This window comes from Penicillium angulare (assembly GCF_028827245.1).
Source record: "Penicillium angulare strain IBT 27051 chromosome Unknown utg000005l_segment0_segment0, whole genome shotgun sequence".
Lineage (NCBI taxonomy): Eukaryota > Fungi > Ascomycota > Eurotiomycetes > Eurotiales > Aspergillaceae > Penicillium > Penicillium angulare.
In genome coordinates, this window is record NW_026623164.1 from 4,275,886 (window position 1) to 4,288,407 (window position 12,522).

At 46.9% G+C, this 12,522-nt stretch overlaps 4 protein-coding genes across 4 annotated transcripts; 2 read left to right on the top strand and 2 right to left on the bottom strand.

Annotated features, from left to right (window-relative positions):
* Window positions 1-401: 401 nt before the first annotated feature.
* Window positions 402-1,549, top strand: N7478_008969 (RPC34 RNA polymerase subunit family protein; the record flags this gene model as incomplete). The annotated part of the gene is made up of 2 exons (XM_056925183.1): window positions 402-649; window positions 739-1,549. 2 exons carry the CDS (start codon window positions 402-404, stop codon window positions 1,547-1,549), a joined length of 1,059 nt encoding a protein of 352 aa, XP_056777909.1.
* Window positions 1,550-2,224: 675 nt separating this feature from the next.
* On the bottom strand, window positions 2,225-3,490 carry N7478_008970 (putative PHD finger domain protein; the record flags this gene model as incomplete). Its single annotated transcript, XM_056925184.1, has 1 exon — window positions 2,225-3,490. One exon carries the CDS (start codon window positions 3,488-3,490, stop codon window positions 2,225-2,227), a length of 1,266 nt encoding a protein of 421 aa, XP_056777910.1.
* A 2,583-nt stretch (window positions 3,491-6,073) lies between these two features.
* Window positions 6,074-7,707, top strand: N7478_008971 (nicotinate phosphoribosyltransferase; the record flags this gene model as incomplete). The annotated part of the gene is made up of 5 exons (XM_056925185.1): window positions 6,074-6,182; window positions 6,238-6,321; window positions 6,404-7,023; window positions 7,092-7,419; window positions 7,487-7,707. 5 exons carry the CDS (start codon window positions 6,074-6,076, stop codon window positions 7,705-7,707), a joined length of 1,362 nt encoding a protein of 453 aa, XP_056777911.1.
* Window positions 7,708-8,170: 463 nt separating this feature from the next.
* On the bottom strand, window positions 8,171-10,593 carry N7478_008972 (transcription factor domain-containing protein; the record flags this gene model as incomplete). Its single annotated transcript, XM_056925186.1, has 2 exons — window positions 8,171-9,922; window positions 9,991-10,593. 2 exons carry the CDS (start codon window positions 10,591-10,593, stop codon window positions 8,171-8,173), a joined length of 2,355 nt encoding a protein of 784 aa, XP_056777912.1.
* Between the last annotated feature and the right edge of the window lie 1,929 nt (window positions 10,594-12,522).

Here is a 12,522-nt window from a genome sequence, read left to right on the forward strand (position 1 = left end):
GTAAATGAGTCTATGGAAAGAAAGTCGGGGGTTCCCAGCAAACTGATTACGAGCTCCGCTGGATCATGAGCTTCTCGAAATTTCCGTTGATAGTTGATGCCTGAGGCAGTCAAAAAGTCAAATGTTAAAGCTCCGGATGCGCTAGTCCCCAATAGGAAGCCCGGCATCCCCGCTGAGAAAAAAGTCGCCAAAAAACACAATGAATCGCACTTTTCTTTGACTTGACTCACTGCTTTGACAAAGCGAGAGGCCACCATGCTTATTTAAACGAACTCTCCTGCTATTGCAAGAGACTCGAATCGAATCATGACCTCTTCCGCCCTCCAATGATACCCTGATCTCACCCCATTCCTTACAGTCGAGACTCTGACTCCTCCAATTCCCTTCTCCAAATTCCGATCATGGCCGCCGCGGGGCCCAGCGTGAAAGAGCTTGCCTCGCAACTCTACGACGCCTGCTCAGAACAGTTCTCTACAGACCACACTTTCTACCAACAAGACCTCCTCAGTCTCGGTGTCATCCCCAATGATGACCTTTCACTCCTCCTGGAATGCGCCCAGTCGCTAGTGAATCAAAAACTATTCCGACTTCTCGAGGCCCAGAACAAGCGCCTTGTCTGGCGCCTGGTGGGCCGTGAAGATGCTGAAAAGTATGCCATTCATCGGAGTGGTTGATAAAAGCTATCCACCACAATAATGTAAAAAGATCAATTTCACTAACGTTCCCTTCCCCGCACAGACTCAAAAACCTGACCGGCGACGAGGGCCTGGTCTTCACCGTCATCCATTCCAGCGGCCGCTCTGGCGTCTGGGTTCGCACCATCCAATCCCGAACCAATCTCCACAAATCCATCCTAGACCGTTGTCTCAAGTCTCTCGAGGGCAAAAACTACATCAAAACCGTCCACAATGTCAAACACCCCACCAAGAAGATGTACATGCTGGCGGGCCTCGCGCCAGGCGAGGACGTCACCGGTGGCGCGTGGTTCACCGACGGTGTGCTAGATGCCCATTTCATCAACACCGTGGCTGGCTTCATCGAATACACCGTCAGTCGTAAGAGTTGGTACGAAGTCCCCGCCGACCACGGCAGAACCGCCAAGCGACTTAAAACGGCAACCGGCAAAGCCGACATCAATGACCCTTCTGAAAAATCTTATCTACCCTATCCTCCAGCTTACACTGGATATCCGACTGCCGAAGAAATCACCCGCGCTGTTAACAAGAGTGCTATCACCCCGGTACAGCTTGGGGAAGAGAGTATTGTCCAGCTGTTACAGATGCTCTGCTTTGATAGAAAGCTTGTTGATTTGAGCAACGGCAAGTATTACAAATCTCTCAAGAATCCCGCTCTTGTCAAGGCCGCTCAAGCCCGAAAGCCAGCAGAGGGCGAAGAGCCTCATCCTGCTATCGATCTGGGGAAGAACGGCATGACTGAGTCACCCTGTGGACCATGCCCAAGCTTCCGTCTCTGCACCCCTGGTGGATCCATCAGTCCCGAGACCTGTGAATACTTTGACCCCTGGTTCGAGAAGGTACTTGGCTTTTGAAAACCTACGTCTTACGTGGCCTACATTCTCGCTTTTTCTAGGCTAGAGACTCACAAAATGAGAGATGGCATTTCATTCGCTCGTGGCTGTGACTCATGGCTATGGCTCATTGAACCCGATATCATGAGTCATGAACTCCCAATGAGCGAGAGCAGCAGTAATCTGCTATGCCTCCCACTCTCTGTACTTGATTTACAGATACAGGTGGTGCTCCACTGTATCCGCACATTCGCATGGAAGATGAAAGGAAAACAAAAAAGGGATTTACTGCATAGCGCTGGCGTTGATTTTTTACCCTTGGCATCCACGTTGCTGTGGAAGGCGATTACGGTTGTATCTTGCATCCCACCTGTGGACAAGCCTTTGCTGGAATTTCTTAAGGATATTTCAAATGTTGTTCTAGACGAATAACAACTCGGGTTTACTATGATTGCAATACTTTCCTATAGATTAAGATTGACTGCTTGCCAAGTAGAAAAAGGTATAGGCACCACGCCATCACACATGTATTATGCAAAAAGAGGACCATGCTTCCATAGCAATTCTATGCAAAGTTTCAAATCCAGCAGGTAAAACCTGCCCAACGCCCTGGGTATATCAACTCCATCGCGCGAAATCCCACGCAAACAAATACAATAATAAAAACAGACGAAAGGCATCAAAGGGGTAGTCCGCCTATTTTCCCAGCGTCTTCCTGCACTCATCACAATACCACGTCCCCACAGGCTCCCGACTCAATCCAACACATTTCCAATGGAACCACTCATAAGGACAACTATCATTGTCGCACGCCACCATATCCCCATGACTAACAGTCCGACAAGTACAGTAGACCTTCGTATCCTCATTTCCCTCATCCTCCTCTTCATCCTCCTCCATATCCTCATCTCCACCCGCAGTATCACTCTTATCAGAATCCGACATATCGGCACTACTCAGCATGGAATCATCATCTTCCTCTCCCTCACCAGCAGGCGACTTCTTCGATAACTTCACCCTCCCACTCGCACTAGAAGACCTCTTCGTCGGCTTCCCATGAGAAGAAGACTTAAGCTTCTTAACCTGGTGATGAGGCGCGATTTTCTTCGTCAATGCCTTTTTGATCGCCCCGCTAGCTCGCGGTCCTACACTTCCCGCACGGCTCCCAGCCGGTGTCCCAGGCTTAGGTGTGCCCGGGCCCATAGAAGCTTGTCGAAGATTAGACGAGGCGGCCGGGAGAGTCCCTAATGATGGATGGTTCAAACGACGGCGTTTGCTATCCACTGCACCGGCGGAGGACTCGCGTTGTCGTTGTTGAAGATGGACACCTGTAGTTCCGACGGGAGTTGCTGGGGCAGAACTCCTGGCTGTAACTTGAGCAACCATGGAGGCGGGCACAGCGACGCGGGGAGTACTAGATGCCTGATTTAGACGCTGAGCAGCTGCGAGAATGGGGTTTGTATTCCCGGATGACTGGTTGAGAGGGGTGGAGTAAGAGGATGTTTCGGTAGTGTTAGAGTCAGGAAAGAAGATTCTAGGCGGGTCGCGGTAGTTATTCTTGTTATCGAAGAGAGAAGGAAGAGGCGGGTCATTCGTGAGGAGGCCATCATTGACTAGATCTCGAATTCGGACATCCAGCCGCTTAATTTGGCGATCTAGGAGAACGCAAGCTTTCTCGCTAAGATGTATCTTCTCGTCTTGTAGTTGCTGGCTGCGGTCGAGGTTCTGAAGCACGGATTTGCTATATTGGTCTTCTTTTGGATTGGGAGCCAGACTGCCGTTTAATTTAACGAATTTTTGGATGCTGCCGTCGCGCGAGTTGATGGTAGCCCGACATTCCTGCATAGTCTTATCCTTCGCTTGAATTTCTTCCATCAAGTGGTTGATTTCGGCGGGCAAATTGGCGGCATCGTGAACGAACTGCTCTAGGACGGTCGCGCAGTCCTCCGCGCCGTGCGCCATGGTGGATGGTTGGCTTGAAGAGATCGGATCGCGCTGGGCGATTTAGGGACTAATAACGGGGTCACACTTCCAGAAAATTTCGAAGTCAAACCTTTCGTCGGTTTCAAGTGTTTCTTCGAATGGTTTAAAGCCGATATTGATGCTGAAGGCGCGTCAGTTGTAGAGCGAGTTGCACGGTCGCAAGGAGTGACCGCGATCAAACCCGGAGTGAAAGTGAAATGATGACTAATATTTGCCTGTTGCGGTCTCCATCTCGAACCTTATCTCCGATGGTCCTTGTATAGTAGTCCACGGGTGTACACAGCTCTTGACAGGGAACAAAACTACAGTGAGTTTAATGCTTGGAGATTATTTCATTATTTGTATAAGATCAGAATACATTCAAGGTATCCAACTCATCCTGGGAGAATAACTAAATTTTTATTATATGATGAATATATATATACTTGATCTTGATCTGTCTACTTTAAACTTGGGGCCTGAGGCACATCATGAACTTGAAGTTTACTGTTCAATCTTGGTACGATTATAATATTAATGTGTACATGTACTAGTATAACATTTGAATCAATCAATACAAGGCTGACGATTATGGGTATGTAGTTGGTTGGTCGGTTGATTGGAGGAGGAGTGATTCTGCCTAATAGGTAGAGAAGTTTGTTTTTTGAAATATCACGGGCCGCAGTGGCAGGCTTGTTTTAGGCTTCACATTTAAAAATTGGGAATTTGGGGTTATATGAGGAGGACAAAAAGCATTGAAAGGGTGTAAGAGGCATTGACAGGACAGGTATAGGCTGAGGTTTTGGTCAACCCGGACAGAAACTTGAAACATTGACGGAGCTTGAAAAGCATTGACAGGGAATAAAAAGCCTTGACAGAATACTTCTGCTGTCTTGCAAAAGCCCTTGAAATCTGTAAACTTTCACTTAAAACTCTATAGCATAAAGAGATTTAGTACAGAACTCGGCTAAAAAGTCAAGTAGTTCTATTTTAGAGTCATTTGAAGTTGGTTATAGCCCATAAATCTATGCATAAAATGGATGAAACAATCATGCCGAATTGATAAGACTATCTCAGGCTGTACCACTGCAAGAAACACAAACACATAACTTGATTGCCCTACCATTGTCGGCCTAGTAGGTAGGGTACCAACCTTGATATGTAGTAGTAGTAGTAGTAGTAGTAGTAGTAGTAGTAGTAGTAGTAGTAGTAGTAGTAGTAGTAGTAGTAGTAGTAGTAGTAGTCCAAGTCCGCTCTAAGAAATACCAGTGCTTATGCTCCTGGAGTTTCAAATGTACTTCTCAAACGAGAAGAGCCAAGACAAGACTGCCTAATATCTGAAGAACTGCTGAAGTTGGCTGCAGCAAATACCGGCCATTTTGCGCCTGAAATTATGACTGTAGTCCTTTGCCAGTGAACGGCGAGACTCAGGGCAAGGCTGCTTGATATCGGAAGAAGTGCTGATGGCAGCGGCAGCAAACCCTGAAAAGTTTGGCTATAAAGTAATGGGCATAATTCTAGGAGAGCGAGAGAGCCTTCTGCTATCAGAGAAAGTGGTCAAGGAAGTCGCAAAGAATCCCAATTGGGAGGATATATTGGGTGTTCTATTTTACAGGCGAGGCGAGAGCGTTCCAATACCCAAGGAGGTATTGAAGGCAGCAGCAGAGAATACCGTAGAAGATGAAGCAAAAACCATGGAGATAATCCTTAAATTGAATAGAAGACCGCTCGAGCTAGTATTGACTGGGAAATATACTGTCTTCACTACTTAGCTGAGCACCCTTGAAACGCCAAAGTGAATTACGAATCGGCTATTGTGAAGATGTTGAAGGTAAAAATTTGAAGCCTGTTCATCACACAGCTTGCTAACTTAAGAGAAATGGGGTGGACCTGCTCATTTTCATTTTCATCTTCGTCGGCAGACAGTTTACACTGTCATATACTAGTAGTACATATAACGACTCGAGCTCGTGTGGAGTCTGAAGCTCCAGGGCTTAATTGTGCCGATCTAGGGTCGTAAACTTAGTTTCATATTTTACTAACAATTACCAATACTCTATTAGAGATCACTTGAAAGAATTAGCACACCATAAAATGAGTGGGATTCCCGCCTACCCGAATATCAACTGACCGATGTCTGCTCGGGGAAGAATACCTTTCTTGGCCTGCTCCCTTTGAGCGCCTCGGGAAAGCCTCGTATACTCGCCTCGCCTTTGTACGCAGCTTGGCATGGATCTGCCACTGACGAACTCGTTCCATGAGATCCATAGGCTATGGCAGTAAAAACAGCTTATTCAATCGATACATAAATCTGTTTTCATTGCATAGTTCAGCAATATTTACCGGGACGGGCCATTATCAATTGCTGTATGCAACCCCCCCCCCCATTGCAAACATTGCAAACAGCAACGCAATCAATAGTGAATTACCCCCGCGCTAAAGCAGTTGCTTGCGCAAGACAAAAGAAAGTCGGCTTTCATATCGCTCCGTCTTCCTCCGCACTCTCCTCCTTCTCACACACCCAATCTTCATAAACTGAACCCCGCGATCATCAAGACCGGGCTGTCCGGTCCTACCAGCAAAATGGGCGCCGAATTCACCTCCACACCAGAGGGCGTATCCTCCCTTCTGGATACTGATCTTTACAAGCTGACGATGCAATGCGCGATCCTCAAATACTTCCCTGATGTTTGTGAGTGGAAGCGCTGCACTTCATTTCACAAGAAAAGCGTCTGATCGGGCAATAGATGTGACTTATGGCTTTACGAATCGCACTCCGCAGATGAAGCTGCGACGCGGGGCAGTCAAATGGCTCTCGCAGCAGCTGGAGAGTATGTAGTTCTTTGAATATATTCACCTCTAACCATGCAGTGGATACAAAGAAGCTAATCTTGGAACACTGCCTTCATACAGAGCTCGGGAATCTCCGTGTCACCGCCGAAGAACGCGCCTTTCTTAAGAGAAAGTGCCCATACCTCAACGATGCCTACCTCTCCTTCCTCGAAACTTTCCAGCTCAAGCCAGCCGAACAAGTCGAGATAAAGTTCACACCAATAGAAGATACCGGAAGTGATGAGGACGAGGGATCTATCGAATACATTATTAAGGGACTTTGGCTCGATACTATTCTCTACGAGATTCCTCTTCTGTCTTTGACCAGCCAAGCATACTTTATGTTCAGCGACAAAGAATGGGACCACGAAGGCCAGGAAGAGAAGGCATACCAGAAGGGGCGTACTCTTCTCGAAAATGGCTGCGTCTTCTCAGAATTTGGAACTCGGCGGCGGCGAGACTACCATACCCAGGATATTGTCATGACAGGGCTTACTCGTGCTGCCGAGGAAGCGAAGAAGAACGGATGGAAAGGAGTGTTAACAGGCACTAGCAATGTGCATTTTGCTATGAAATACGACGTTAATGCAGTGGGAACTGTGGCACACGAGTGGTACATGACCATTGCGGCTATCACGGATGACTATTTGAACGCGAACGAGTTGGCGCTGCAGTACTGGCTTGGGTGCTTTGGAGAAGGAGTAAGTCCCTTGAAAAGATTATATCACGGTTTCTACAAGTATGCCGAATCGGTAGCTGACTTCTGAAGGTTCTTGGTATCGCTCTTACTGATACCTTCGGGACACCTGCTTTCCTGGATGCATTCCGCAAACCACTTAAATTCCTCGATGAAAGCTCGAGCGGTAGCCAATCTAACAAGACTTACGCACAGACATATACCGGCGTGCGTCAAGACTCAGGCGACCCAGCGCAATTTGTCAAGACGGTCCGCGAGTTCTACGACCGCAATGGTATCACCGATAAGAAAACAGTGGTATTCTCTGACTCACTTGACATTGAATCATGTCTGGAGTACAAGAACCTTGCCGAGAAATCTGGCTTTATCCCCTCCTTCGGCGTGGGTACCTTTTTCACAAGTGAGTGTAGACACCAGTTCAGGGTTTCCTGTATATCACTTCCAAGGTTGCTAATCATAAAATTCAGATGACTACCTTAACAAAACAACTGGCGAAAAGTCCAAGCCTCTTAACATCGTCATCAAAATTGCGTCTGCAAATGGCCGACCAGCCGTTAAGCTCAGCGATAACATGGGCAAGAACACAGGTGACAGCTCAAAGGTAGCAGAGGTGAAGAAGACGCTTGGCTACATCGAGCAATCCGGTGTTCAAATCGACGAAAGCAATCGTTGGACAGAAGGCAAATAGATGACACACATATAATCTATTTCGGCCATGTGTATGATCTGCAAATAGGAGATCCGGAAAAGATTTAGCTGATTGCTGAGCAGGGTGTTTTCATTTTTTTTTTTTTTGACGCCGCCTGTGTGAAGATAGATCTCCCGATAGACTGAGCAATAGTTTCCATGATATCCAGTAATAGAACCACGTAGCAGACTTTCCAATCAGCATCGATTTCTCTCCAGTATGCTCATTGTAATCATATGATCATATGGTATCACCGATCCAGTAGTCATAGTGTGATAATAGACGTGACGATGCTCTGTAGTATATTCATATTGATGATCTTTTAAATACAAATTGAGGAAGAATGAGGCCAAGGCCTGTTAATACACACAATACACCCAAAAATGTGACCCGTATAGCACAGCCTGAGATCCAATATTAGGGAAAATTCAATGATGTCAAACTAGAAAATGTCATCACCAGTTTAGAAGCCCAGATCTCGATCCAGATCGCCTGTAATGTTTCGATTATAACTGATTGGCTGGTTCTTCGGGAACCCCGCGTCATCATCTTTTAAAGAAAAATCGAACATATCGTCCTCCTGTGGTTGATGTGATCGATGTACGCCCCGGACTTGTTGATGTTGACCAAACTGTCCGGTCGTAGGCGCAGCTTTATCAAGTTCAGGTAATGATGTTCCCTGAAATAGGGCTGTTGTCCAGTCAATATCATCCAGATTTTCCTGTGATATTTCCATATTATCAATAATATTATACGAACGGTTGGAATCCACCACACCGCGGAACGAGTCAAAATCGAGAGACAGGTAATTGAAGGGATTATTGTCTTCGGCGCTGGGTGCGGCTGCAAAGTGCTCATCGAAATCATTGGGGAAGGAGCGGCGGGTTTGCGTAGATGTTTGGGGTGTATAGGGTTGATCGGTGGGAGTTACACTTGGTTTGCGTTGTTGGGATCGGTTGTCTTGCTGAAAAGATGGGGTTCTGGCGGATTGAGAAACTGTAGATTGGGTATCATTTGATGGTCTTTTTTCTTCTTGTCGTGATGCTTGAGGGCTTGATATTGATTCAGCATTGCTTTGCTTGCGGAAGTCGTCGAAGGAAGGGGTTGAGGTGTCGAAGTTATATTGCATGATTTGGAAGAAAGTGTTAGAGTTATAATTGCCTGATTGCAACTTGATCGCGGCTTCGAGATTTGCAAACTCGACATTAGCGGCTGGATACATGTCCTTTAGACAGTGTAGTACATGAATGCACCGTTGGAAGTTGTAGATGCTGCTTTCACGGATGGCAGGGTTATCAGACATGGAGTTTGAGAGGTGTGCAACTGCTGCTGGCAGAATAACCGTGACGCCAGATTGCGGTAAGAACCGGGTAAGGTTTAGCTGATTCAGACCTTGAACTATATGTGTAATCCCGGAAGCAGCATCCTGCATTTTCGTACGCGCTATATTCCGCCACTCAATGCGAGACTTGGACTGATTTTTGGAATTGGCTGCCCAAGGTCGATGCAGGGCACTGCTGGTTGCATGATAAAGCATACGAAGCATAGCACCGTGCAAGAGAAGTACATCTTCACCATCACGGAAAGTGGTTTTAGATTCCGGGATAAACTGTGCGTCCTTAGGCAGAGATCCTAGCCATGAGTCAAGTTTCTGCGTGCAGCGAGTAAACTCGGATTCTGACGCTTGTCGAGGAATTAGCGTGATAGTTGTTCTGTCAGTTGCACCAAATTGATGTTGCGACGGAGCATACTGCGCAAACAGTACACGACCGATGCACTGGCACAGTTTAACCATTTCAATGAACATTGTGGACAGGCGCTTTTGGTGTGACACATCTTCTAGCTGTCGACAGCGGAAGAGAGCAACTGCCGCAGGCGAGAAAGGCTCGAAATCAAAATCCTCAAGTTTTAGCATTGGGACATTGCTCGTTCCTTCATTCACTTGCAGCGGTCGGCGCATTCCCATGGCAATCAATCTGTCACGGGAGTACATACACCAATATAATCGTGTGCGCAATCTTCGTAGCGTGGGGTCAATATCGGCCGTCGAAGAGTCATTATTTAATCCAATAGAATAAGCCTGTGTATTACAGACACCAACCCAGTCCCATATATCTCGTTGCGGGAAATTCTCGGTATCAGACCAATATGTCATTAGCAACACAGTTTGCACAATAACGATGCGATCTTCTTCGCAGTCAAGGGAGTATAGGAGCTAAAAAATAATGGCGTCAGCAACTGGAATGAGAATTTGAATATGCAACTGGAACTGGAAAAACCTACTCGGAGTCGCGTAAAGAACGCATTGCGCGCCTCCTTCCTCGTGGAGTACCCAGCATCTTGTAGGTGCTGCAGATCGACAAATGCCGTGCCCACGAACATGACAGCCTGAAATAGTAAAACACTGATGTTTCCATCTGGGTCATTCTCCGCCACGCGTCTCAAAAGCTCTTGCAAGTTGAGAACAGGCATAAAGCTATGTACCCATTTGATATATGACCGCAGCAACTCATTTCGAAGGCCACTTTCCGGGATCGTCAAAGCACCTCGAAAGCGTAGAAATTCCAAATCTTCCGGTGCTATCCGAGCGGGCAACGGCTTCAGAAATCGGGGCTCCTCGTCCAGGATCGCAGTTAATGGGTCGAAATCCGGATCGATTAGATCTTGCACGGCCGAAACCATATTTGCCAGTGGCAAGGAGTGTTGGACTGCCGGGTCACCTAGTGTACGCCGGCCATTGCGCGGTTTTGTCGTTTCATAGAGCCATGGGGTCTGTGGATCATATCCCGAGATACTGTGTCGTTTTGTTGTAGGCTCATAGCGGCTTTCCGCTTGCTGCAGCTTGCGCTTGAGAGCTGCCGCGCTGCTATTTGGGGATAAAGACATCGCCGAATATGAAGTAAACCTACATAGAGCCGTGGTTTTCAAGCTTTGATAGAAGTTTTCCCTCGGAGACTAAGCATCTCAGAAAAGATCGATAAGTGGAATTTGCTGAGAAGGAAAATGGAGACCTCGTATCGACTAGTCTAGTAATGCGGCGAAGGCGGTGTTCGGAACTTTGGGGGAGAGTGTGGGGTGGGGATTTTGCGGAGGCTTACGTGTAGTCAATATAATAGGCCCAGGCAGATATAGAGATCTCCACTTTTGTATAATAGCATTCGAACAAGTATAGATCGACTAGGATCAAGGAACTAAAGGATTTGGAGAAGAGTTTAATCCCCATGTTTGATATCCCGCAACAAGTTCTCTGGGGCTTGGACGCTCTGTTAACCTACTTTATCACTTCCACGTCCGTGCTTGGAATGATAGAGATTTCCCCTCGAGGGAGTGTTGAATGTTTCAAGTTATTCTAATGACGTTTCCTTGTCTAAGGATACCGACATCTGATTCATATGGGGAGAGTACTGATAAGATAGCTACACTAGAGTCTATAGTAGTCGGATTGGCACCGAATATCAATACTTATAGGCATATAACAATTCCCAGGCTTTACTTTAATCGCATCTACTAGTACGTTATATGAGAATACGGAGTCTTGAAAGCTGGCTGGCAATATGTTACTTCCATCAAACAGCGTAAGAGAATAGCTTGGCACTGTAGAAGCAAAGTAGCTTTCATAGCAAGCATAGCGCATCCTAAGCTTATTTTATTCTATCATCGGAGCCATGTTTATTCTGGGGTCAACATCTATCATGATAGCCCTGAAGATGGAATGGCTGGAATTATTATTGGCTCGCAACCAGAAATCTTTTGCCCATGAGATATAAGTGATATAGCGTAGAAAATGGAGACTTGAACTGCCATTGGATGCGGCTCGGGATTGGCGGTAATGTTTTGCGTCTCTGAGCCTAACGGTGCTGCACAAGTACACGGTTATAAAAAGCTAATATTCTGTACATCAGAGTCAGAAAATAGCCATACTACCTCTCAATAGAAAGAAAAAAGAAAAAAGAAAAAAGAAGGCTTCCACGCGTGGAGGCTGGTAGTGCTCGGATAAGGCCATGCACCAAATGTATCTACGTCGTGGGAGCATCATATCGCAATGCCGCAAGGTCGAAGCCCCGCAGACACACTTTAGAACGCGGCTATTAATCATGTTGGCAGCACGTGTACGATTTAGCGTAGGCGCGCCCCTTTTAGTATTGGATTCGTGATTCGATTCGCGTGGAGTGTGAGAGGTTGGGCGTTCCGAGCTAGCCCGACAGCCAGGCTGAGGCTACGCAGAAAGGTTGTATGGCAATCAAAATCCTTGGTATTCATAACAAGATTGTGACACAATGCACATGAAGGCATGGGATGTGCCCCTTAGAAGAGACTATTGTACAGAGAAAAAAATGCAGCGGAGTCCCCTTAACCGACGCCATTATGCTTTCCCAAATTGGATTCAGGTTGAGAGGACGTTCAAGATTCGAGATGAGAGTATGTAGATGTTTACATACTGATGTGTGTTAGTTTATGTTGACTGGCACCGACCACGTTCGTCTGGCGATCAGGCGCGGATAGAATAGCGTCGACTTACGGAGGGAGGAGGATCTCGCCAAGGCTGCTGTGAAGGAAGGCAACGCCAACCTGTAGAATAAGTTAGCTCGTTGAAATGATAAAGAAGGATAACGATAGCGTCGCAGCCCGGCTCGGGCTAGGTCAAAGACGTACAGTGAAGATCGCGATGCTGCGAACAATGGTGGCGTTCTCAGGGTTGCGGGCCTCATCGATAGCAGTGGAGAAGAAGCCCTTCTGGGCGGCGATGCTCTTGGGGGCCATTTTGTTTGAATAGGGGGATGAAGGATGGAAAAGAGAGAGAGAGATGGCGTAAGT